A 25,185-nucleotide genomic window follows, 5' to 3' on the forward strand; every position below is an offset into this window, starting at 1 on the left:
GCTGCGGCTGGTCCCCTCTCTCACTCTCTCTGGGGGGTCCCGAAGTTCTGATAGCCCCACCCCCTACCCAGGTTCACCTTTTAGCCTCATGGAGCTCAGAGAGCTGAGGCTGAGGGTCCCGAGTCTTGTCAGCCAGCCCCTCCTCCTCGTGCTTTCACCTCAGCCTCTAGAACTTCTAGATCACAGTTAGTAGCTTCCCTCTTTACATGGAGGCTGACGGTCCTATCGTTTGAGTGAGACATTTGGCTGTCCTCAAGAGAGGCGTGTTGTGGGGGCCAGAGCATGGTGTGGGGTCTGGAGGCCTGGGGTTTCTAGCCAGCAGTATGATAAGACCCTTGTCAGCACCCACTGTCAAGTGCATCTCTGTCTTTTGGAGTTGCCATGAGGATGAAATTGGGTCGAGAGCCCGAACTGCATGGAACAGAGCCCCGAGGCAAAGTGATGGTAAATAGGAGTGATCAGCAGAATTCTTCTAGTGTTTCCTTTGGGCAAACAAAGACCCGTTTTCCTTGCTTGTCCCTGTCCCCCTCCCCCTCTGTGACATGAAGCGAATCTTCTAGCTTCTCCAGAAGCTAACATGTCTGCGAGCACAGGTACCTCCACCCAGGGGCTTTCGGACAACCTGCCAGTGCACTCCCAGCTCATCTTCCTTCCTGCTGGCAGGTTAGCCTGTCCCCAGAAGACCTGCAGGCCCTGGGGAGTGCTATCAGCATGGTGACCCAGCACAGCGGCCCCACCCTCACCGTACCCAGTGAGGACGATGACCTGGCCACATCTGGCACACACACGGTCACCATGGTCAGCGCTGATGGCACCCAGACGCAGCCCGTATGACCAGGCGGTTTGCTTGGGGTTTCTTGTTCTCTTGTCCTTCCTTTTTGTGGGGTGGGCATTAACGTGCAGGCTGACCTCGTCCAGCCTTCTTACAGGGACCAAGATTCCCCCCATAAAGAAAGGGTCTGTCTTCCCCACGGCCCCTCTGCTCCATCAGCCGTTCTCCTCTGGAAAAGCATTTCACTGGGGGTCAAGAGACAGTGTCTAAATCTTGATCTACCTCTAACTTGCTTTGCTACCACAGGCAGGTCACTTTTCCACAGACTTCAGTCCATTTTCAAATGAGATTAAATTACCTCTGGGCCTTTGACAGCTCTGACCTCTGTGAATCCAAATCCCTAAATTAAGTTGGCTCTCAGAAAAACGCCACCTCACCAAGCTCCGAGCCCCATGCTAATTAGTCTGACCTATAATGGTTTTATCCATCCCCCTCTGGCTTGTTCCCAGCCACTTTGCTTGAAGGGATTTTTATTTGGCTTGGGGGGAGGGAGAGTCACGTAGGTGGGTTAGAAAATCTCATTCTTTTATATTTCAGGTTACAATCATTACCTCTGGGGCTGTGGTGGCCGACGACTCAAGTGTAGCATCCCTTCATCACCAACAGGTGGCACTGTTGGCCACAGCCAATGGAACACACATTGCCGTGCAGGTGGGTGGAGGTCCCCGAGCCTGAGAAAGGAAGGAATAAGGAGGGGAGAGGAAGGAGACGGAGATCTTGAAGAGAAGGCCACTCAGCCCGAAAAAGAGCTCATTTTAGCTACATCCACACAGCTGTCTCAGGCGCTTTCTTGATGGAAGCAGAGTGCTGAAGCCCCTCTCGGCCTTCAGAATAATTTTGATGGCAACATATCTGGTGGTCTAAACCCTTGTCTCTTTGTGTCTCCATTTCTTCATCAGGAAAATAAGTGGGCTCAAGTAGATGATTACTGAGGTCCCCTCCAGCCAGTCCTCCCCTTCTGTGAACAAGCCCCTCTCCCTGACCCTGGACCATTCTGTGGCTCCCTGGCCACAGCTAGCCTACTGGGACTCTATCAGCGTTCGTGGGGGCCCCACTAAGTGCTCAGGATGTGGCACTGGGCGAATGGAGGGGATTCAGAAAAGTAGGCCACATACTCACTAGCACTAGAATCTGGTGGGAAGAGTCTCACTCTCTCCTTGCTTCTCTACCGTCTTCTCCGCAGCTGGAGGAACAGCAGACCTTAGAGGAGGCCATCAGTGTGGCCACCGCTGCCATGCAGCAAGGGGCCGTGACCCTGGAGGCCACAGAGTCAGAGAATGGCTGCTGAGTCCCAGGGGGCTGAATTCCACACCGCGTTGGAGGAGGTGCCATGCCACACAGGCGTCCCTGCCTCCAAGGGCCGGGGCTGTGGCCGACACTTGGCAGGTGGCCAAAGAGGTCTCCAGGGAGAGACGGCGGCAGGAACACAGCCTAACTGAAGGGGACGACGGGAGCCCTGCCCCAGAGGAGGGCTGCACAGCTGGACTCGGAGGAGTGTGCCGTCCTCAGGAGCTAAAGAGGACAAGCTGATCACCAGGCTGTACTGGGGTGTCCCCTCCTCAGAATCAGCTGGGTGCCCACTCTCCTCCCTCCAGAGAACACCCTTCCTACCCTCAGTCCACTCCCCCTCTCAGATGGCGATTGGGACTGCTGTGGGGACTGGTCCTCTGTTCTGACTGGTCACTGCCCACCAGGGGAAGGGGCCGACCGCTCTTCAGCCCAGTAGGAGCAGAGCAGGCCCAGCCCTGCTCCTCCCAGCAATAACCACCTCCCTGGAAGCCTGCCATGGTGCCTGGCCACTTGGCAGCAGGGTTTCCTGCCACCACAGTCAGAACCGCTCAGGGGCCTGTGGCTGGAGAAAAGGTGCCCAGCCCCACCCACCCCCAGCTGCCCCCTCTCCTCTCTGTGGCAGAGAAGCAGGGGAGTGGCCTTGTACATACTGGGGACTGGGTTTAATTTGTTTTGGTTTGTTTTTTTAAATTCCATTTTGATAATTTTTTTTCTTGCTCTGGTTGGTGGGGGCAAATGGGTGAATGAGTATTTAATAAAAGTTCCAAGTTTCCACCTGGGTCCCTCCCTCCCTCCCTCCTTTCGGCTTTGGGCCCGGGATACCAGGGCTGGTCGAATCAGGCTCTTAGCCCCTGTATCCCTGGCACAACCCCACCGAGCCTCAGTGACAGACTGGTGGGACTGGCCTACCAGAGGCATGGGGCGGGGGTGGGGGGAGAGGAAGCCCAGGTGTAAGAAAAGCCCCGAGGACCCGCCGGTGACTTCTGCCCACACCTGAGCAGGTGGGCTCCAGGGTGGCCAGACGGGCCCAGGGTGACCCCTGATTCCAGGCTCTGGTTGGATCTCAGGCATCAGGATGTTTGGACTGGAGGGGTTGTGTTTTTTCCTACCTTACCTCGTGTGATATAGAGCCCTTCCGCGCCCAGCCCCCTCCCACATACACTCTGCCCATGGTCAGCTGCTCCAAGTGGGCAGAGCCCCACCGAGGAGTGGGGGTAGGAGGTGCCTTTGCCAAGGTTAGCGAGGGTCTCTGATGACTCTGGTGCTGAAGGCCCAGCTCTGGGGATGCCCAAAGGGAGGTGTCTGGGACCATGCTGTGGAATCCCAAAGCCACCATTGGACCCTAGTGGAAAGTGTGTGGGAGGACCAGACCAGCCCTGGTGGGAAGGGAGGGATGCAGGGGAGGGGACCTGATGGGAAGAACTCTTTGGGTTTGCCTCCGGCGTGGGAGCGTTGAGGGATTGGAGGGGCCTCTTCCTCTCCCCACGATAATGGATGTGCCCCAGTCCCTTCCTGCCACCTGGGAATGGAACCCTCCCCCAAGCCCAGGTACCCTCTCCTCTTCGGTGTACTCATGCCAGCAGCTCTGTGGAAGCAGAGGGGGCTGGGGCATGCCCCCAGGGAGGAGGTGGCTCGGTTACGCAAGCAGGCTTCCAACATCCATGACCACTGTTCTGGGCGAGACCGTGTCCCGGCCCGCACAGGCAGTGGATCTAAAGAAAGGGATCATGCCGTGGGGGGCCCTGAGTGCCAAGCCTCCTGCTGTCAGCACCCCGAGAGCTGGCCCCCCCGTTTTATGCCCCTCCCCCCACCGTGTGATTCAGAAACAGGCCTGCATCCTCAGGGCCAGTGGGCCCCAGAATGGTCAGCGCTCCGAGCTGAGGCCTTTTCGAGCCAAAGCCCAGAGAATGGGGAGGCAACCAATCACGTGCCAAGCCCGCCTGACCTGGAGAGGTGCCCTGGCCCAGTTCCTCCGCCAACTTTGTGTCGTCGCCTTTGTTTTCTTCCGCTTGGGAGGAGCCCCACCACCACAGTGATGTTAGATGGCCCTAAAAGAAATGTTTTATCCAGTGCCTGCTCTGCTTCACATCTATCCCCAGACCTTAGGACTGTGTGAGGTGGGTATTTTTCCAGCTCTCCCCTGAGAGAACCGCTGAAGGAGGTTAGTAGTAACTCATCCAAGGCCTCCTGCCTGGTAAGTGTGGAAGTGAGACAGGATACCCTCTACCGCCACCCTCCGAAAGCCAGGGTGGGCTTGCTTTTTTTTTTTTCTCCCTCCCCTCAACAAGCTGCCTCTGGGAGCCCAGGAAGCCCCAGAAGGTTCTGTGGCTGAGGAGACTTCTCGAGGGCTGCACGCCCGGGGAGCCACACCGAACAGAAGCAGGGCTCTGGCTCTCCGGGTCTGGGTTCCCAGGTCCCATGCAGAGAGTGCGGCCATGAGCACTGCAAGGGCAACAGGCCTGCTCCTGGCAGCACAGGGAGCCCGCGCGAGCAGGCAGGTGGAGCTCTTGCTCCGCGCCATGGCCCCTCTGCGGTCTCTGCAGCCGTTTGCATTTCCTGAAACCGGATCTCGGTGTCAGAGCCGCCCCCGGGCCGGGCGGGCACCTCAGCCATGGCCCTGCGCAAGGAGCTGCTCAAGTCCATCTGGTACGCGTTCACCGCCCTGGACGTGGAGAAGAGCGGCAAGGTCTCCAAGTCCCAGCTCAAGGTGAGGAGCCCCCGGGGCCCAGGGGAGGCCGGCAGACGTGCCTCCTCAGCCCCTGCCGCCCAGGAGCCAGGCAGGAACGCTGTGCTGATGGCACTCAGCCAACCAGAGGCCCAGGCCTGGGGAGGGGAGCCGGGACTGGGTAACCGGGACGACACAGCCCGGTGGATGCTGCTGCCCATGTTCTGGGGCCCCCCGGAGGTAGACGCGGAGCCTCTGCCCAGAGACCTGCTCCCCGGACTCCCTGGAGCGTGGAGGTGGCATCATTAGGTTTTGAAGGCCAACAGGCCAGGCTACATCCTATACTCCGTGTGATGAGCACACGTCTCCCCAGAGTGAAGCCTGGGTACGCACCGTACTCCTTCCTGCTGCTTCCTCCTGGCTTTGAAGAGAGACAGTTAGCTAGTACTTGTCAGTCACTTCCTCCCGGAGCTGAGAGCGAGGCTTCAAGAGCCTGTCCTAGTTCCAGACCAGGCTGACTGGGTCACCTTTGGCAGAGAACAGCTCCTCTGAACCCTGTCTCCCAGCTGCAACAGCGCTGGGAAGGGGCAAGGACCGAGACCCTGCTCTGCCCTGGGCCGCCCAGCTCACCGCCCCCTCCTCCCACACGCCAGGTTGGGAAACTGCTCCCTTTGGCCTTGGCACCTCAGACAGGGAGGGGGTCGAATCTGAGCCCAGGAAGAGCCCATCAGTGATTGCCCTACAGTTCAGTACTTGGACCTAAACAGTTCCTGGGAGACCAGCAAGTTTCTCTCCTTCCTTCCCTCCAGTCCTGGCTTAGTGCTGTCTTCTCCACCCTGGTTAGTGGGGGAAGAAGCAAGGCCCCAGGCCACTGGAACCAGGGAACACTGAGAGACAGGAGCAGGGTAAGCCTCAGCTCTCGGTGACCTGCCTTAGGGGATCATTCGTTCCATTCACATGTTAACCGAGTGACCATGTGCCTGGCATGATGCTAGGCTCTAGATTTCTGGTTTCTCTTCTGGGCACCCCCAAAGGAGGCCTGCAGCCTCAAGGAAACCTCCATTTTTAATGACCAAGGTAGGAGGTGCCTGCAAACGTGGGAGAGATGAATAAGGCAGGATAGGCATTTTGCACCACCCCCATTCTAACCCCCTCCTGTGCTGAACTAGGACACAATAAACTTGGATATCCCAAACTGGCCCTATCCCATAATCTATCCCTTAGCCAGACTTATGAGCATCCAAAAAATGATTCTTGACTCCCCCAGGAAAGATAGTCCACTACTACCTTTGATCATCAGGGAGGATTCCTCAATAGGCAGGTTCTTCCTTACATTCTCCGTAAATCCTTTTATTGCAGATCATGTCATCTAGTGGGGGCTTCAGGATAGACAGGAGAACAGCAGATCATCCAAAATCCAGCCCTGCAGAAACCCGTGCCCTACATCCACCTCCCACTGCCTTTCGTATCTTGTAGGAACAATCCCAACCTCCATAGTTTATCTCCAAGGTACCGTTTTCTGTCTCCATTACCTGCAGCCCCTGTAACCTCTCCAGGCTCTCTATGCCCACCCCTCACATGTGGAAAGTGGTTCCCCTTTTCCTGGTGCCATCAGCCAGTAAGGCTTCCTAACTCTTTTCTCGGCCTCCAGCTGGATCGATGCCCACTCCCCACCCCCACAGGTCGAGTACTTGCAGGGAAGATTCTATTAGGAGCTTACATACTTGAACTGTCCACCGTCTGTACCGCATCACAGCTCAAATTGAGCCCACGGCCAGCAGCCTTTGGTCACACAGGAGCAGGGAGCTTTCTCCCCCACTCAACAGAAAACGTGTCCACTCTGGAAATCTGTGCTAAGCGATGGGAGTCTTGGGCCGGGTGGTCGGTGAGGCAGAGACACAGTAGGGCCCATGTCACACAAGAGAAGGATAGGGAAGGCAGTTCTTCCCTGAGACCATAGTGGGAGATACTGGAATAGGAGGAAGTAGTGATAGTGTTGGGGGCAGGGATGCCGGAAAGGCAAAGGAGCAAAAGAGAAGTGGTCAGAAGTCAGAGGAAGAAGCAGATGAGAGAGATACCAGCGGGGGGCCAACCCCACCCCTGAAAAGACTCGTGGGAGAAGGGAAAAGACCTTGGGGTTAGTCTGTCCTCACTAACACTGTCCCTGGCCTCAGGGCCCTGGATTGGGACCAGGCAGCGAGACGTGCACCAGCCCAGCAAGCTATGTCTGTCTGTGACAGTCCCCGCTTCCCTGATGCATTGGGCTGCCACTGGCTCTCATGGGCAAAGCCGTGATGAGGGAGGAGGAAGAGCAGTGAGGCCTCTGAGAAGTAGCCCAAGGCGTAATGATTTTCTCTCTGAGGAAGAGAAGGCTTGGGCGAGAGAGCAGATGGGTTTTCCTCTGTTTGAATTCTTGTAGAAGGTACCATGGCCTTTGTCCAGGTGAGTTGAGAAAAGTACAATTAGACCGATAGGCATGGCACTTCTGCCCAGGATGGATTTAGGTGGAGCACAAAATTTCCCAGGAGTTGAGGACTGTGAGTTTTCCCAGGGTCCCCAGAACCTCCTTCTCTAAAGACCTTTGGGAGGGAGTAGCGGTCCTGCCAGAGGGCTGCAAGGAGGAGAGCCTTGGCAATCATGGGTTTCCTAATGGCCACATCCTCTTCCCTGGGGAGCAGCCTTGGTTCCAGGCCTAGTGGGGAATCGGCTGAGAATTGGGGTAATGGCCCTGCGATTGGGGATGTGGATGGAGCAGTGTGTCTCTGGCTCAGTGAGCTCTTAGGAGGCAGCAGGCCTGCCCCTTACCCTTGATTGGCAGGAGCCAGGGTGGGCAGGGAGGGAGGCGGATGACAACCTTCACTTCGGTGGAGGGGAAGTTAAGAGCAGCTCCAGTCCAGGATCTTCAGCTTTTTTTTTTTTAACTATCTTTTTCTTTTTTTTTTTTAAAGATTTTATTTATTTATTTGACAGAGAGAGAGAGGGATCACAAGTAGGCAGAGCGGCAGGCAGAGGGAGAGGGAGAAGCAGGCTCCCCACTGAGCAGAGAGCCCAATGCGGGGCTCAATCCCAGGACCCTGGGATCATGACCTGAGCCGCCCAGGAGCCCACGATCTTCAACTTTGTTCAGACCCCTTCCTGCCACTGGTCTCGGGCTAGGATGGCAGGGAGTGACGGGATGATTTAGTGATGTGCTTGACTCAGAGCCACATAGGCCTGCTCCCCAGCTAGATGACGTTGGGCAAGTGATCGCTGTCTCTGAACCTCTAGTTTCTCATCTGTAAAGGCAGAGGGTTGAACTGGGGATCACCAGCTAGCCTACTAAAAGAAATTTTAACAAAGTACATCAAGTAGATGAAATTGACCCTTGATGCAGCCTCCCCTTTCCCTTTTCCAAGCCTGTCTTTGGTGCCCACCCTCAACCCCTTCTAGCCCTTTCTTTTTCTTTTTCTTTTTTTTTAAGATTTTATTTATTTATGTGAGAGAGAGCGAGAGAGCAGGAAATGTGGGGAGGGGCAGAGAGAAAGAGAGAAGCAGACTCCCTGCTGAGCAGGGAGCCAGGATGCAGATGCGGGGCTGAATCCCAGGACCCAAAAGCAGCTGCTTAACTGACTGAGCCACCCAGGCGCCCCCTCCCCCTGCCTTCTAGCCCTTTCTTGCTGTCAGCAGGCACACAGCTCATCCAGAGATTCCCACCTTTTAAAATTCCCAGTGCTCCTCCCTTGTGATAGTAGTTATGCTTTAGTAAAATACATTTAGTAACTCTTAAAAGGATCTGTATATTGTAAAAAAAATCACCTGGCACCTAGATACATTAAAAAAAAACTACAGGCTATCTAGGCAAGAGAGAGATTATTCATTCTCTCTGTAGCCATTAGTCGGTGCTGTGCATGGGTTCCCACACCCATCATATACGCGTCCAGTGAAGGCTGGGAACTGCAGGACCACGAGCTGGCACCTGCCCCATCTCCACACCTGAGTTTTTAGGGAACTCACAAGCCCCTCGAAGAGAACCACTTCCCCACATGCCTTCAGAGGAAACAGTGCGTAAATGAAGCCTCTCGAAGGTCAATGGCTGCCAACTCGAAGGTCAGGGGCTGCCTGGTTGGGCGGTGAGACTGTGAGAGTCCTCTCTGAAGGAGCCCAATGGCAGCCTTGTGAAAGCTACAGACACCTGGACCCCACCCACCCCTGGAAACTCTGAGTCAGTCGGGAGGGGCGGGGCTCCAGTGCCCATCAGTTTCAGCAGCTCCCCAGGTGATTCTGAGGCTCAGCAAGAGCTAATGTGGTGGAGAGATCAAGAGTAGGCCTTTAGAGGCAGACTTCCAGGAAGACACTTTACCTCTCTGCGCCTTGATTTCCTCAACTATAAAAGGAGGATAATGAGAGTCCCTGCCTCCAGGGCTGAGGATTGATTGAAATCAGCCCCATGGGCTCCTGCACATTCTGGCCTCCACCCCTGCCATTTCCTTTCCAGCGTGACCCTTCTCTGGTCACACCCTCTCCCCACCTCTAGCCCCAACCCGAGCCCAGGCACAGGAAGCCTGGCAGTCTGAGGTCTGCTGAGCTCTCTGGGGAGAGGCCCTGAGCCCCCGGTGTCTGGGGCCTTTAATTCCTTCATGTCCTGACACCTGATGGCTCACAGGGATTGGAGCCTCTGCCCCGGGCCCCTGAGATTCCAGAGGCAAAATGTACAGGTGAGGAAGGCAGGTCTTAGAGGACAATGTGGACAAACGAACCAAGGCAAGGAACAGTTCAAATAACTGTGCTGCTGTGTGGCCTCTTCTATCCTGGGGTGGGAGGGGGTTTGTACGGCATCTCTTTGAACCCCGTTTTCAGACCTATGAAAACTGAGGCCCAGTGAGGTTAATTTGCTCAGAGAGATTCAGTCCATGTCTGTCTGCCTTTTGTATTTCTCCTACTTCTTCCCGTGAAGCATTTAAGTTCATTCAACAGATATTTATCGCGTGTCCATTATGTGCCAGACCCAGTGATATCACAGTGAATAAGAGGTGAATAAAAGGGACAAAAATCCCCGAGGTGCTGACATTCTAGTCAGAGAATACAGATGGAAAACAAAATAAGTATAAATGTATCATGTGATGGAAAATGATACATGACATGGAAGTAAATAAAGCAGAAACAGGGATAGAGATTGGGGGGGCGATAGAGGGGATGGGGTTATAGATTTAAATAAGGTGGTCCAGAGAAGTCCTCCTTGAGAAGGTGACATCTAAGTAAAGACGGAAAGGAGAAGAGGGTGTGTGCCATGCCTGGACCTGGGAGAAGAATATTCCAGGCTGAAGGCGTAGCAAGTGCAAAGGCCCTGAGGCAAGTGTGTGCCTGGCCCGGCTGAGGAATGTCAAGAGGGCCAGAGTAGCCGCAGAGAAGTGACCAAGAGGGATGAAGCCAGAGAAGGTACAGCAGGCCAGGTCCTAGGGGGCCCAAGGCCTCTGGAAGGACTTGCGATTTTACTCTGAGAACAATGGGAAACCATTGGAGCATTTAAGTTAGACTTGAGGAGTCGGTCAAAAACATTTATCGTGTGCTGGATATCGTACTGAGATCTGGAATCAGGCCTAACTTAGAGTCCTTGCTGCCCTCAAGGAATGTAGAGCACCCAGAAATGCTCACACAAAAAGGGAATAGCAAAGGAATGTTATTATAGAGCAAATTAATAACAGGGTACATTAATAACAGTGGTTAATGGCACTCTTTGCTTTTTATCTCTATAGTTTTACATTTTTGTCATAAAAACAATATATGCTCCTGGTTAAAAAAAAATCAGAGTGCAGAAGAATATAATTTTAAAGAAGATGAAATTTATTCTATAAGTAAAACATGTTACTGGTTAAAAAAATTCAAAGACAAATTTAATGTTAAAGATGATGAAAGTTCCTCCCCTCCCTGGGGAAGGATGGTGGGGTGACAGCTGGTAACAGTCTGCTGAGTCTTCTAGATTTTTTCTATGTACACATAAACATATTAGGCTGAACCGTATGAAATTGCTGACATTTTATTATTTCAATCTATTAAAACAGCTATTAAAATTTGCTATGGTTCAACCTAATCTTTGCACACATTTATTTTACAAACATTTCATTCTATAGCTTGCTTTTTTCACCAGCCAGTATAGTATGCCTATCTTTCCATGTCTGTTCATAAAAACATAATAAAAATAGCACACAACTTTTATTAAACAATGAGCTACACACTAGGTGCTGTGCTAAGCTCTTCATTCTAAAAACCCTTTGGAGTAGGCCTCCTTATTATCTTCACAGAGGACACCAAAGTCTTAGAGAAAATCACTTGTCTGTAAGCACACAAGTGGCAGATGGCTAAGATCTTTCCAACCACACATAGGTCCATGACGCGATGTACCTGGCCCCTACTGAAGGAGCCTCAAGCTGTCTCCAGTTCCTCATATTATAAACATGCCTCAGTGAACATTCTTGTACATGTAGCTCTGTTCCCTTGAGCATCTACAGGTTAGATGATTAGAAATGTGGGGGGGAAAAAAAAAAGAAAGAAATGTGGGAGGCAGGGCGCCTGGGTGGAGCAGATGCAGTTGGTTCAGTGACCAACTTGGTTTGGCTCAGGTCATGATCTCTGGGTTGGGAGAGCAAGCCCTCCCCACTTAGCGGGTAGTCTGCTTCCCCTCTCCCTCTGCCCCTCCCCCAGCTTACACACTCTCTTCTCTCTGAAATAAATAAATCTTGAAAAAAAAAATGCTGGGATCATTCCCAATTTTAAGTTTGATACATTCTTGCCCTCCAGAAAGATTACCAATTCACACCTCAACAGTAGGGCATTCAAGTCCCTATTTCTCCACAACCTCTTCAGTACCTGATGTTATCAGTCTTCTGATCTATGTCAATTTGTTAGGTAAAAAAACCGCACTTTGTCTACAGAAAGGGATCTAACATTTGCTCTGTGCAGATCTAATTCTGGCTGTCTCCATATGTCCTCTCACTCTATCCTCACAGCCTCTCCACAGGACAGGTATTATCCTACTGTTTTGCATACAATGAAACTGAGGCTCGGAGGATGAAGATGTTTATCTCCGTTCCAACAGCTTAACAATTCCAGGGGAAGGTATACCTCTTTCCACTAGAGGAAGCAAAAATCATAGGGCTGATTCTCATTGGCCCAGGATTGGTCATGTGCCCTTCCTTGAGCCAATCACCATGACTCTGATGTACCCACCCCTGCAGCCAGGTGGGTTAGGGATGCAAATAGTCCATACCACAGATATTGAGAATGGGGGAGAGGTGCTTATCCAAGAAAAATCAAGGCTCCATTACCAAATATGGGTGGAGAGGGCCGAGTTCGTCAGGAAGAAACTGAAGATGTCTTCTAGAACAAGAGAAGCAGAACCAAACCTGGCACAGGAGATGATCTGAAGAGCATGGGGACAAGGGTGGGGGTGGCGGTCAGAGATGGCTGCCCAGAGGGGAGTGACGGAAAAGAGAAGCACCCTCTTGCTGGGCCTTCCAACCTCCCACTTGGCCTCAGTGGAGCCTGAGGCTCAGGAGAATACTGGGGAAAAGTGTCAATCCTTTGTCCCACCTCCTCTCACCAGAGAATAAAGAAGTGAAGATTTGGCACGTGTACCACCTCTAGGATGTTACCAGCTCCTGCCTCAGGAACTGACTCTAAGCTTAACTGTGGAAGCAGCCCTTACACACAGCTTTCATTGACTGCCTTTCGGGTGCAGAAGAGGACATAGGGGCCATGGGACACGGAGATGAACAGAGACGTTGTCCCCAGAGTTCACCATCTACCTGCAGAGAGTCTCAGGGTCAGCACTGTAATAGTGAGGCAGCCTTCAGGGCCAGGCACACCTGGTTGCAAGCTCCCCTCGGCTGTTGGCTCTGAACTTCCCCAAGCCTCAGCATCCTCATCTGGAAAACAGGAATAGCGTCTGTGTATCACAGTTGTTGCGGAGGTTAGACACGGGGTATAGAGTGGCTGCCACATAGGTGTGCAATAATGACTATTTTACCTTTTTAATTTATTTTTTATTTTATTTTTTTTTTAGAGAGGGAGTGTGTGCGAGCAGGGGAGGGGAGTTGGGGGGCAGAGGAAGAGGGAGAGAGAGAATCCCAAGCAGACTGCCCGCTCAGTGCAGAGCCCGATGTAGGGCTTGATCTCATGACCCCAAGATGAGGACCGGAGCAGAAATCAAGAGTCGGTCGCTCAACCAACTGAGCCACCCAGGCGCCCCAGGAATGAGTAGTTTAATTATTCACTCTGTGATAAGTACTATGACAGAAGTACCCCCAAGACAATTTTATTTTTTCCTGATCTTGTTCAGACTTCAATTTCTTTGTTCTTATATCGTGAGTTTGCTAACCAACTCGTGTTTCCCCTCCACACCATCCTGGCCACCATCCGTTCTGGCCTTTTCCTCCACATGTCACAGACCATCTTTCGTGAGCCTTCTCTGAGCCCTCTCCAGCTCCCTTCCATCTTTGAAGGGAAGTGACTGGAACTGCACTTGCCTTTCCTGGAGCAGACACACTGCAGCCTGAACCCTGAGTCTTTGATGGGAATGATGAGAAATTCGGGGCTCCTGCCCTGGGGTGACAGCCACCTCCCTGTTGACAGCCCAGCATCCTAGGAAGCACCTAGGCTTTGGGATCTGCGGAGCTGGGTTTGAATCCCAGACCCTTGCTCACTGTGGATCCTTGGGCAATTTACCAAATCTCTTGAGCCTCAGTGTCCTTGTCTGCACAAAGAGGACATCCCTACCTAATGAAGTGGCTGAGAACATGGCTGCTTGGGTTTGAATCCCAGCTCTTTTATCCCATCTGTAAAATGGGGATATTAACTGTGGTTATGGGGGTTAAGTGAATTATATATAATGTGCTTAGCTCAGTGCTTGGTGCACAGTAAGGGTGTACAGTTTTAGGTTTTTTTGTTTTTACTGAGGTATAATTGTCATATAACATTATATTAGTTTCAGGTGTCCAACATAATGATGCGGTATTTGTAAATATTGTGAAATGATCACCACAATGTCTAGTTAACATCCATCACCATACATAGTTACAAAACTTTTTTCTTGGGATGAGAATTTTTAAGATCTACTCTTAGCAACTTTCCAATAGGCCATACAGTATTATTAACTATAGTCTCCATGTTGTATGTTACCTCCTCATGACTTATTTTAAACCGAAAGCTGTACCTTTTGACCCTCCTTCACCCATTCCACCCACCCCCTACCCCTTGCCCCTGGCAACCACCAATCCATTTTCTGTGTCTATGAGCTTGGGGTGGGGATGGAGGGTTAATTTGTTTTTTTAGATTCCACATATAAGTGAGATCATATGGTATATATTTTTCTCTGACTTATTTCACTTAGCATAAGGCCCTCAAGGTCCACCCCTGTTGTCACAAATGGCAAGATGTCCTTCTTTTGTATGGCTGAATAATATTCCATCGTATACAAATGCCTACGTTTTGGTTATGATTGAATTGAATAATGTGCGCGGAGGACTTAGCCAGGTTGGGAACAGGGACAAGCCAGGAGGTGGGAGCAGCCCTCTAGCCCAGGTTTGGCTGGGGCATGGGAAGGCCAACTGCCACTCTGTCTCAGGTGCTGTCCCACAACCTGTACACGGTCCTGCACATCCCCCACGACCCTGTGGCTCTGGAGGAGCACTTCCGGGATGATGACGACGGCCCCGTGTCCAGCCAGGGATACATGCCCTACCTCAACAAGTACATCCTGGACAAGGTGGGGCCTTGCTTGAGGGGGCACCTCTCCCCACTTCCCAGTCTGGCCAGTGCCCTAATACATTGCCATCCCAACTCCTCCCACCCTATCAACTCCCACTTCCATCCCTGCCCTCCCATCTCCGTCCTTCACATTCCAGCCACTTGTCCCCTCCTTGCCCCCCCAACTCCCTCCTCCATCTCCCTCACCTCTGTCCTAGCCTGCACCCTTCCAGCCCATCCCTGCCTAGGCTTACCTCCCATTTCTAGCTGTAGGGCTCTCCAGCATCACCCAGTGCTGTGCCCCCTGCTCCTCCCAGCTGTCACTCTCTTCTCAGGTTCTTCATGGTCGTCCATCCCTGCCCCCTTGTCCTCCCCTTCTTTCTCCCCTGGGCTGAGGGACTAGTTTCTCTGTTGGCAGGGGACTGGGGAGGGGAGAGGGGGCGTGTAGTTGGAATCAGCTAGTTACCTGGTAAGCAGCTCAGGGATTCCTCAAATTAGAGCCCCAGCTTGGCGGGGTGGGGAGCAGGGGAGTAGGTGACCCCAGGAAAGCACCTAGAGCCTTGTTTGGTGGTAGAGCATGGATGGGGTGGCCGTTTTGGCTGACTTGCAGGCCTGGTGGCAGGTGGAGGAGGGGGCTTTCGTTAAGGAGCACTTTGATGAGCTGTGCTGGACCCTGACGGCCAAGAAGAACTATCGGGTGGACAGCAACGGGAACAGCATGCTCTCCAATGAGGATGCCTTCCGCCTCTGGTGCCTGTTCAATTTCCTGTCTGAGGACAAGTACCCTCTGATCATGGTTCCTGATGAGGTGAGGGTGATGGCAGCTCCAGGGGCTGAATCACTGGGGCCAGGTCTTAACAAAACCATGAAGGAGGCCAAATTGCCTTTCCCACATCCCCTTTCTTCTTGGTCTCCCCATGCTGGTGTCTCTCTGCACCCAGCTGTCTCCAGATGCCTAGAATTGCCTGTATCAGAGTCATTGTGCCCAGCAGAACCAAAACTACACTTCCTTCAGGGCTCTCTTAGCCCTCAAAGGAGGAAAATGACCACAGATTCTATTTACACAGCAGTGTAGCCTGATACCTTACCGGCCATTTTTTTTTTTTTAAAGATTTTATTTATTTATTTGACAGAGAGAGACACAGCGAGAGAGGGAACACAAGCAGGGGGAGGGGGAGAGGGAGAAGCAGGCTCCCCACAGAGCAGGGAGCCCGATATGGGGCTCGATCCCAGGACCCTGGGATCATGACCTGAGCCAAAGGCAGTCGCTTAACTGACTGAGCCACTCAGGCGCCCTACCTTACCGGCCATTTAAAAATGAAAACATTTAAGATCAAATGGCAGGACTTCAGGCACTGTGGCAATCCGAAAAGGTTACCAGATGAGGGGAAGGGAGACTTTCCTGGGATGCCTGGCCCATTATTCCAGCGGAGGCAACTAGATCTGGCCCTGGTTCTAGATTTTCCCTCCCTGTCTTCTATAATATGGAGGAGAGCCAAAGGCAGACCCAGCTCCGGGCTCCAGAGAGGGCATCCTGGGAGTAGAGGCCTGGAGTAGAGGCCCCTACCTCCTCAACTCATGGACGAAGCCAGGGCAGGTGCCCCCCCGCCACTTCCACTTCTCTCCCCCATCCACTCAGCCTTCTCCTGACCTGTTAGCCCTTTTGGTGGCTGTAAAGATGCCAGGGTGAATTTAGGTCTTAGGGTGTGGAGGGGAGGGGGTCCTCTGTGTTTACAAGAAGTCCTGACACATCTAACCACACTCAGCTTTATCTCCTTGCCTCTGTTTATGGGAAGAGTGAGGGGAGATGCCTAATCCCTGAACTGGTACCCCACCCCACTCCCAGTTGGAGACCCAGTAACCTCCAGAATGAAAGTCCTAAAGAGAGTGTCCCAGGAAGCTGCTGGGGCAGGAAAGGGACGTGTGTCCATCTGCACAGGCACCCTCGTCAGACCCCCGCCCGTCAGGGTAAGGGGGCCCCTCATAGGCCAGAAGGCTGCTCGCGGCCGTGATCAACATGTTGTATGAACAAACTGCAGCAGGATGTACCCCAACCACCACTTCCTGTTCCTCTGTAGCAGGTTTCCTGTCCCTGCCCTGCTTACCTCCACCCCCAATCCCTTTGCACTCCCATAGGGGAAGGATCCTCGGGGTTGGGGCTTGGGCTTGGAATAAGGACTCAGATGGGATTCAGGAGATATGAATCGAGTTCTGGCTGCCACCAACTTGCTGTGTGATTTAGAACGAGTCACTTCCCTCTCTGGGCCTCAGTTTGGTCATTGGCAAAGTAAGGATGAGAGGGCCCTTGCACCCCCTCTGACGTGTTCTGTGATTTGCTGCCTCTGCCTGGCCCCCAGCCCTCAACCTTCACCCTGCCCTTAATTTAAAGCATGAAGGAGTGGGATGTGGGCCTGGAAGTTGGGGAGGGGAAGGGGATGCCCAAATTGGGATTGGGCCTCCAGGACCCCGCCCCCCAAATCTACCCTGGTTTCCACCAACATTTAGTCATCTGGCTCCCCTACCCCCTGTCCTTGGTCACCTCCGCCCAGGCTCTGGGAGCCAGAGGAGCCCCCCCCAACCCCAGCATCGTCACAGGCAACACTGCCTGCTGCAGTCCCCAGGTCTCCCTGCTCCTCCAGGTGGAATACCTGCTGAAGAAGGTGCTCAGCAGCATGAGCTTGGAGGTGGGCTTGGGTGAGCTAGAGGAGCTGCTGGCCCAGGAAGCCCAGGCAGCCCAGACCACCGGAGGGCTCAGCGTCTGGCAGTTCCTGGAGCTCTTCAACTCGGGGCGCTGTCTTCGAGGTGTGGGGCGGGACACTCTCAGCATGGCCATCCACGAAGTCTACCAGGAGCTCATCCAAGATGTCCTGAAGCAGGTCAGGCCAAGCTGGGAACTTGGGGAGGACCCCAAGTCAGGGTGCAGCGGGGGGTGGGGGTGGGGGGGCCGCAGGGAAGCCTCTGACTTTGCTCTGGCTATGGCAGGGCTACCTGTGGAAGCGAGGGCACCTGCGGAGGAACTGGGCAGAACGCTGGTTCCAGCTGCAGCCCAGCTCCCTCTGCTATTTTGGGAGTGAAGAGTGCAAGGAGAAAAGGGGTACAATCCCGCTGGATGCACAATGCTGCGTGGAGGTGAGGGGGACAGGTGAAGGGGTGGAGCACAACTCAGGGCCCAGAGGCTCTCCAGTGTGGTGTAAAGGCAAGAGGCTCGGGAGGAGGGTGAATGGAGAAAAGCCACAGTGGCAAATGTCTGCTGAGATGACTGTAATCCAAATATACCTGGGTGCCTCAAGGCCATTCTCATCCATCCCAGCACTTTAAAAAAAACAAAAACAAAAAACCCAAACTGCAAATCAAATACTAAAGCCATTGGTGAGTAATGTGGATTTTGCTAAGGATTTTAGAGGAGATGGCTTATGCCTCACACTACACACAAAGCTTTTTTTCTTTTAGAGAGAAAGAGAGTGGGTGGGGGAGGAGTGCAGGGGAGGGGCAGAGGGAGAGAGAATCCTTTTATTAAAAAATATTTATTTACTTACTTGAGAGAGAGAGAGCATGGGGTAGGGGAGGGGCAGAGGGAGAGGGAGAATCCATCTCAGGACCCCGAGATCATGACCTGAGCCAAAATCAAGAGTCAGCTGCTTAACTGACTGAGCCACCCAGGTGCCCCGAGAGAGAATCTTAAGCAGGCTCCACGCTCAGCGAGGAGCCCACTGCAGGGCTCCATTCTCATGACTCTGACATCATGACCTGAACCAAAATCAAGAGTCGGAGGCTTAACCGACTGAGCCAACTAGGTACCCCCACAGCGAACTTTCTAAAAATCCTCTTGAAAAGTTTTTCTCCTTCACCCAAATCCCATTCCCTTTGGCAACTCTCTATGTCCCTACTCTTTCTCCACATCCCTCTCCCATCCTTCCCCTCCATTTTTCCCCCTCGGCTCTGTCTGTTATTATTTTAGGAGGCTTAAAACAATTATTTTAAACTGTAGTTTGAAAAAAATATACACACACACACCTAACATGAAATTTGCCATTTTAACCATTTTAACTGTACAATTCATAGCATTAAGTACATTCACAATGTTGTGTAACCCTTACTGCTCTTTCTTTTTTTTTTTTTTAAAGATTTTATTTATTTATTTGAGAGAGAGAGACATAGTGAGAGAGGGAACACAAGCAGGGGGAGTGGGAGAGGGAGAAGCAGGCCTCCTGCTGAGCAGGGAGCCCGATGCGGGGCTGGATCCCAGGACCCCGGGATTATGACCTGAGCCGAAGGCAGACGCTTAACGACTGAGCCACCCAGGCACCCCCCCTTTTGTAAATTTTATTTATTTATTTTTAAAGATTTTATTTATTTGACACAGAGAGATGGTGAGAGAGAGAGCACAAGCAGGGGGAGCAGCAGAGGGAGAGGGAGAAGCAGGCTCCCCACTGAGCAGGGAGCCTGATGCGGGGCTCGATCCCAGGACCCTGGGACTATGACCTGAGCCGAAGGCAAACGCTTAACGACTGAGCCACCCAGGTGCCCCGTCCCCCGTTTTTTTTTTTTTAAGATTTTATTTATTTATTTGAGAGAGAGAGACACAGCGAGAGAGGGAACACAAGCAGGGGGAGTGACCACTATCTATTTCTAAAACTTTTTCATCATCACAAAGAAAAACTCCCTACCTATTAAGAAATAACTCATCCCTCCTTTCTACCCAGCCCCTGGTATCCTCTATTCTACTTTCTGTCTCCATGAATTTGCCTATTCTGGGTACCTAGAATGGAATGGGATCATCTAATATTTTGTCCCTTTGTGGCTGGCTTTTCTTCAGCACAGTGTTCCAAGGTTCATCCATGTTGTGGCATGGGTCAGGAATTCATTCCTTTTTATGGCTGAATAATATTCCATCGTGTACACAGACCACATTCTGTTTATCCACTCATTCATAGATGGACAATGGGTTGTTCCCATCTTTTTGCTATTGTGAATAATGCTGGTTTGGCCATCCATGCAGAAGTTTCTGGGTGAGCATATGTTTTCATTTCTCTGGATACATACTGAGTAGAATTGCTAGATCATATGGTAATTCTATGTTTAACTTTTTAAGGAATAGCCAAATTGTTTTCCGTAGCAGCTGCACCATCTCACATTCTCACCACCAGTGTATGAGAGTTCCACTTTCTCCATATCCTCATCAACATGTGTTATTTTACATTTTTAAAAATTATTATTATAGGGCACCTGGGTGGCTCAGTCGGTTAAGCGTCTGCCTTTGGCTCAGGTCATGATCCCAGGGTCCTGGGATCCAGCCCCGCATCAGGCTCCCTGCGCAGCAGGGAGTCTGCTTCTCCCTCTGCCCCTCCCGCCACTCGTTCTCTCTCTCTCTTGCAAACAAATAAAATCTTTTAAAAAATTATTATTATAGCCATCCTAGGTTTTCTCCATTTTTGTCACTTAAGGAAACAGGTGTCACTGAGGACAGAGCATAGATCTTAGGCAGAAAGCCCAGCTCCACCACTAACAGGCAGTGTGAATTTGGCATGTTCCTGGACCTAGTAGAGCCTCAGTTTCTTCTTCTGTAAAGTGGAGCTAATAATGCTTGTTTGGCAAGGTTGTTTCGGAGTTATGAATAAAATGATGCATATAAAACACTAGTTCAGCCTCTAGAGCATAAGAAGCTCAACACACGGGAGTCCCCAGCTGGCTCAGTCGATGGGGCATGTGTGTTTTTGAGTCCCATGTTGGGTGTAGAGATTGCTTAAAAATAAAATCTTTAAAAAAAGAAGCAGCAGCTCAATACGTGGTAGCTGTTATTTTCCACCAAAATATAAGCTTAGGGAAGGCAGGGATTTGGTCTGTTAGGCACACCTCAGTATCCTAAATGCCTAGAACAATGAGCCGCACTCAGTAGACACTCCACAATATCTGTGGAATGAATGAATGGAGAACTTTCCCAACAGGTAGGGCTCTGTGGAAATGAATGATTTGGATAGTGAGGACCCTGTCACTGGCACTGTTCACGAATGATCTGCATCCACACTCAGTAACGGATTAGGTGCCAGGCCCCATGGAGAGACACCAAGATGAAAACATCCCCGCCCTACCTCCAAAGAGCAGAGGCTACAAGACTTGTGGGGACACAAGCGCACCCATAACTAACCTCCACGCCGGGCCATACAGGCTCCTGGCAGAGTGGGAGCGGTGCTCCGGGAGGACGGTCAGCCAGGGGGGGTAGGGGATGGAGCTGGAGCACCCCGGCGGCGGGTGTGGCCCCGGCGCCAGTGAAGCCAGCGCGTGTGGGGCCACCGGCCCTCACCCAGGTGCTGCCCGACCGAGAGGGGAAGCGCTGCATGTTCTGTGTGAAGACAGCCTCCCGCACGTACGAGATGAGCGCCTCCGACACGCGCCAGCGCCAGGAATGGACGGCGGGTGAGTGCTCGCCTGGGTCTGGCTGCGCCTCGGGGGGTGACAACACTGCCCGTGAAAAGGGGGTCACCCCACTGCCCAGCGGGAGGCTGGAGACTACCTCGAGCCACCTCTAAGGTCCCTTTCTGGAGGTGGGCCACCTCGAGGACCGCGCTGCTCCCGGCTAGCCTCCTGCCGACCCTGTCCCTGTCCCTCCGCAGCCATCCAGACCGCGATCCGGCTGCAGGCCGAGGGGAAGATGTCTTTGCACAAGGACCTGAAGCAGAAGCGGCGCGAGCAGCGGGAGCAGCGGGAGCGACGCCGGGCGGCCAAGGAGGAAGAGCTGCTGCGCCTGCAGCAGCTGCAGGAGGAGAAGGAGCGGAAGCTGCAGGAGCTGGAGCTGCTACAGGAGGCGCAGCGGCAGGCCGAGCGCCTGCTGCAGGAGGAGGAGGAGCGACGCCGCAGCCAGCACCGCGAGCTGCAGCAGGCGCTGGAGGGCCAACTGCGCCAGGCGGAGCAGGTGGGGCCCGCACCCGGCGGGGGCCGGGGGGGGGGTTCGGGGGGAGAGGGATGCGGAGAGACCGGGCCCGGGAGCGGAGGGCCGGGGGCGGGGCCGGGGCCGAGGGCGGAGCCCGCGGCCTGGGAAGGAGGTGCGTGGAGGCGGGGCTTGGAATGAGGGACTTGGGACAGAGTCCCTGCACTGGAAACATGCGTACGGGACCGGACCTGTGCCAGGGGCGGGATGAGGAAGGCGTGGGGGTGCAGGAACCTGGCCGAGGGATGGCTTGAGATGAAAGATGGGGTGGGGCCGTAGCTGAGTGCTATAGGTGTAGAGTGGGGCCTGGTTTGGAGACCTTGGCTGGGGGCGGGGCTTGGACAGATGCTGCTAAAGACCCCCTAGTCAGGGATAAGTTTGGACCAACGCTAGACTAGATTGGACTAGACTTGATCTAAGTTTACAGTGAAACCAGTTTGGGGAATGCAGGGTGGGAGGAAGGAGGGATTTACGAATGTGGAGGCGGACTAGGCATGTAGAGGCAATCAGATTTAGGATTTAAGAGATCTAGAGCTGGAGTTAGAGACACCTGGATTCCATCCCAGCTCTGCCTCTTAGGAGCCTTGTGATCTCAGGCAAGTTACTTAGCCTCTCTGTGCCTCAATCACTTATCAGTGACGTGTTGATGCTAACTGTGCTCCTAGAGGATCAAATGAGGAAATACCTTTAGTTGTTATAACAATTATTATAATTATAGTCACTCCCTGCCTAGCACTAGCCCTAATTATAGTCATAATACCTAATATTATAACACATAATAATAATTATTAAGGCTGGTGCTAGGCAGGGGGTGACTTGAGCCCCCCCCCCCCCATGTAGCATCTGTTCACTGACCATTATCTTCCTAGTCAGGCTCCCACAAAGAGATCAGATCAGGAAGGAATCCCGACATGAAGAAACTCCCCAGACCGTCACTGAGAGAGATCTATGTGGGCCAGCCTAGCGGAGCCCTGGGTAAAGGGCAGCGTACTTGCAGCCTCCCCTGCCCCACGCGGTGCCCCCAGTGACGTGGCTCCGCGTCCCGGCACAGGCCCGGGCCTCCATGCAGGCCGAGATGGAACTGAAGAAGGAGGAGGCTGCCCGGCAACGGCAGCGGATCCAAGAGCTGGAGGAGATGCAGCAGAGGCTCGAGGAGGCCCTGCACCTGGAGGTGAAAGCTCGGCGGGACGAGGAGGCAGTGCGCCTAGCCCAGACCCGGTAGGACCCCTTCTCGTTCCCCTCCCCTGACTCCCCGGCGTCCCACTTGCTGAGCGCCTGCGAGGTGCCTTGGCTCTGGAGACGACGCAGCGCCCGCCCGCCCGCAGCCTGCTAGAGGAGGAGGAGGAGAAGCTGAAGCAGCTGCTGCAGCTGAAGGAGGAGCAGGAGCGCTACATCGAGCGCGCGCAGCAGGAGAAGCAAGAGCTGCAGCAGGAGATGGCGCTGCAGAGCCGCTCCCTGCAGCAAGCCCAGCTGCAGCTGGAGGAGGTGCGGCAGAACCGGCAGAGGGCCGACGAGGACGTGGAGGTGAGGCCGGGGGTGGGGGTGGGGGTGAGGGGATAGGATGGAGGCCGGCGGGGTGAGCGCCTCCACGCGCAGGATCTGGAGCCTTCCCTCAAACCCTGACTCTTCCGTCTCCCCGCTGTGTGACCTCAGGCAAATTGCCTAACCTCTCTGAGTTTCAAATCCCTCATCTGGGAAAGGTGCCTCTAATAGCATGGTCTGAAGACTAAAGGAGCTGATGGCTGACATTTAGTATGTACCAAGTGGGGAAGAAACATTAGCTGCTATTTTTATCATTATTATGAATCTGGGCAAAGTTTCTTTCTCATACTCTTCCAAGCGCCTACCTTGCTCTCCCTGTACTTTGGCTCTGATCTCCATAGAAGAGGGGTTTTTTGTTGTTGTTTTGTTTTTTTAATTTTTGATGTTCTTTTTTTTTTTTTTTAGATTTTATTTGTTTATTTGAGAGAGAGGGGGAGAACGCAGAGGGAGAGGGAGAAGGAGAAGCAGGCTCCTGCCTGAGCAGAGAGCCTGACGAGGGGCTCCATCCCAGGACCCTTGGGATCATGAACCCAGCCAAAGTCAGATGCCTAACCGACTAAGCCTCCCAGGCACCCCGTCACTTAACTTCTTTTGCACTTTGTTGTTAACTTCTGCTCTGGAGATTAACTAAAATAATAAATATACTTAGCACATCGTAGCTGCTTAATGAACGGAAACTATAATGATGACTATTTTTGACCCTTTGGGGGTCCATGAGACCCCTGAAATTGGAAGCTAACTGTTCATCTGTATAACTCTTTAAGAACATATATGAGTTTTCCTGGGGAGATGTCAGATTCTAAGAGGCCTACAAACTCGAAAAGGTCAAGATACCCTGTCTAGGATGGTGTCTCTGACCCGCTCTCCGCTGGCCCTGCTCCCACAGGCTGCCCAGCAGAAGTTGCGCCAGGCCAGCACCAACGTGAAACACTGGAATGTTCAGATGAACCGGCTCATGCATCCAATTGAGCCTGGAGGTGAGAAGGGGTAGACCCTGGAGCTTTCTCTGGAGTGGGGCAGGGGAAGGGAGGGAGAAAGGGATCCCTTCAGATCTAGAGAGGCCGTGTGGGATTGAAAGGAGGTTCTCGTCTCCCCCCACGGGCTGAGGCAAGGCCCCTCAACCTCTCCCCTGCGCATGCACCTTTCTCCTTACTTGCAGTTGCCTTTTCTCTGCCAGATAAGCGTCCCACCACCAGCAGCTCCTTTACAGGCTTCCAGCCGCATCTACTTGCCCGCCGCGACTCCTCCCTAAAGCGCCTGACCCGCTGGGGATCCCAGGGCAACCGGACCCCCTCGCCCAGCAGCAGCGAGCAGCAGAAGTCCCTCAATGGTGGGGACGAAGCTCCCATCTCAGCTTCTACCCCTCAGGAAGACAAACTGGACCCAGCACCAGAAAATTAGCCTCTGCTATCCCCTCCCGCCCTCCAACCTCATACCCACCAGAACCTGGCCACAGCTGGCCTGTGGGTGATGCCAGCCCCCCCAGAAGAGGGAGCTGAAGTCCTGGTGCCAGGAGCCCCCTCGGCCCTCCAGCCATGACACAGTCCAGAATGGAGCCTAGTTCATTTTTGGCACCAGCCCCAGACCCCTGACCACGGAGGCTGTCTGGGATGTTGATCCTTGAGAACTTGATCTTGTGCCTTAACCCCAAGGACCCTGTGCCCTGGGCTGGATAAGAGAGCAGACAAGCAAGCCAACGGCGTGTGCCCTCAGACGGCCACCAGGTGGTGGAGGCGCATTTCCAAATAAAAATTGCTCTTGGAATGAACCCTTGATCAGGTCTGCCGTCCATCTCTCCTGCCATGTTCGCTCTTCCTGCCTCAAATCCAGTTCTAGGTCCCAGAAAGAGTAAAGTGGAATGCAGGGGCGAGGCAAGTACACTCTGCCACTTACTAACTGGGTGACTTTGGTCCAGTCTGCTCACCGGCTTGTGCTTCAGTTCCTATGTTGGTAAAACAGGGCTACGAATAGTACCTGCCTTACAGAGTTGTTGTCAGGATTAAGTGCTCGGCCCACGAGCAAGCACTATTATTAGTATCACCCAGAAGTGGTTACTGAGCATCTAGTCTATGCCCTGCAGTTTCCCTGGTTATTTCATTGTCGTGGCAACCCTGAGAGGTGGATATTATTATTCTCATGTTACATGTGGAGAAACTGAGGCCCAGCGAGATCAGGTAACTTGCCCAAAGCCTTTCAAACTCGCTTCTTTTC

At 53.1% G+C, this 25,185-nt stretch overlaps 2 protein-coding genes across 12 annotated transcripts in view; both read left to right on the forward strand.

Moving 5' to 3' along the window:
- Nucleotides 1-2,894, forward strand: part of ZNF76 (zinc finger protein 76) — a 34,311-nt gene extending 31,417 nt beyond the window's left edge. For 2 of the 7 annotated variants that reach the window (XM_081828058.1, XM_081828059.1), the window contains exons 12-14: nucleotides 664-828; nucleotides 1,370-1,483; nucleotides 2,016-2,251. In XM_081828058.1, the coding sequence (XP_081684184.1) occupies nucleotides 664-828; nucleotides 1,370-1,483; nucleotides 2,016-2,120 (384 nt within the window). In that variant the 3' untranslated portion in view covers nucleotides 2,121-2,251. Of the gene's footprint in view, nucleotides 1-663; nucleotides 842-1,369; nucleotides 1,484-2,015 lie in introns of those variants that run through there. The other 5 variants (XM_081828064.1, XM_081828062.1, XM_081828060.1 and 2 more) reach the window with 4 other exon arrangements.
- Nucleotides 2,895-4,100: 1,206 nt separating this feature from the next.
- Nucleotides 4,101-24,742, forward strand: DEF6 (DEF6 guanine nucleotide exchange factor). 5 transcript variants are annotated; one of them, XM_081828054.1, is made up of 12 exons: nucleotides 4,101-4,239; nucleotides 4,666-4,829; nucleotides 14,386-14,526; nucleotides 15,118-15,315; nucleotides 17,147-17,383; nucleotides 17,490-17,636; nucleotides 20,813-20,921; nucleotides 21,119-21,417; nucleotides 22,484-22,650; nucleotides 22,758-22,956; nucleotides 23,861-23,951; nucleotides 24,152-24,742. In XM_081828054.1, the coding sequence occupies exons 2-12, from the start codon at nucleotides 4,734-4,736 to the stop codon at nucleotides 24,373-24,375; spliced, it is 1,908 nt and encodes a 635-aa protein (XP_081684180.1). In that variant the 5' UTR covers nucleotides 4,101-4,239; nucleotides 4,666-4,733; the 3' UTR covers nucleotides 24,376-24,742. The 5 variants fall into 5 exon arrangements, with proteins under 5 accessions (XP_081684180.1, XP_081684179.1, XP_081684181.1 ...); XM_081828056.1 differs by lacking the exon at nucleotides 4,101-4,239 and adding an exon at nucleotides 6,147-6,296 and having other exon boundaries at nucleotides 4,674-4,829; XM_081828057.1 differs by lacking the exon at nucleotides 4,101-4,239 and adding an exon at nucleotides 6,147-6,296 and having other exon boundaries at nucleotides 4,675-4,829; nucleotides 15,130-15,315.
- Nucleotides 24,743-25,185: the final 443 nt, after the last annotated feature.

Source organism: Leptonychotes weddellii, chromosome 8 (assembly GCF_054177405.1).
Source record: "Leptonychotes weddellii isolate Sample4059 chromosome 8, ASM5417740v2, whole genome shotgun sequence".
NCBI lineage: Eukaryota > Metazoa > Chordata > Mammalia > Carnivora > Phocidae > Leptonychotes > Leptonychotes weddellii.

Coding starts and splice junctions, on each gene's coding strand:
- DEF6 (XM_081828054.1), top strand. CDS start 4,734: ATGGCCCTGCGCAAGGAGCTGCTCAAGTCCATCTGGTACGCGTTCACC. Junction 14,527..15,117: donor ACAAGTACATCCTGGACAAG/GTGGGGCCTTGC, acceptor GCTGACTTGCAG/GCCTGGTGGCAGGTGGAGGA. Junction 21,418..22,483: donor AACTGCGCCAGGCGGAGCAG/GTGGGGCCCGCA, acceptor GTCCCGGCACAG/GCCCGGGCCTCCATGCAGGC.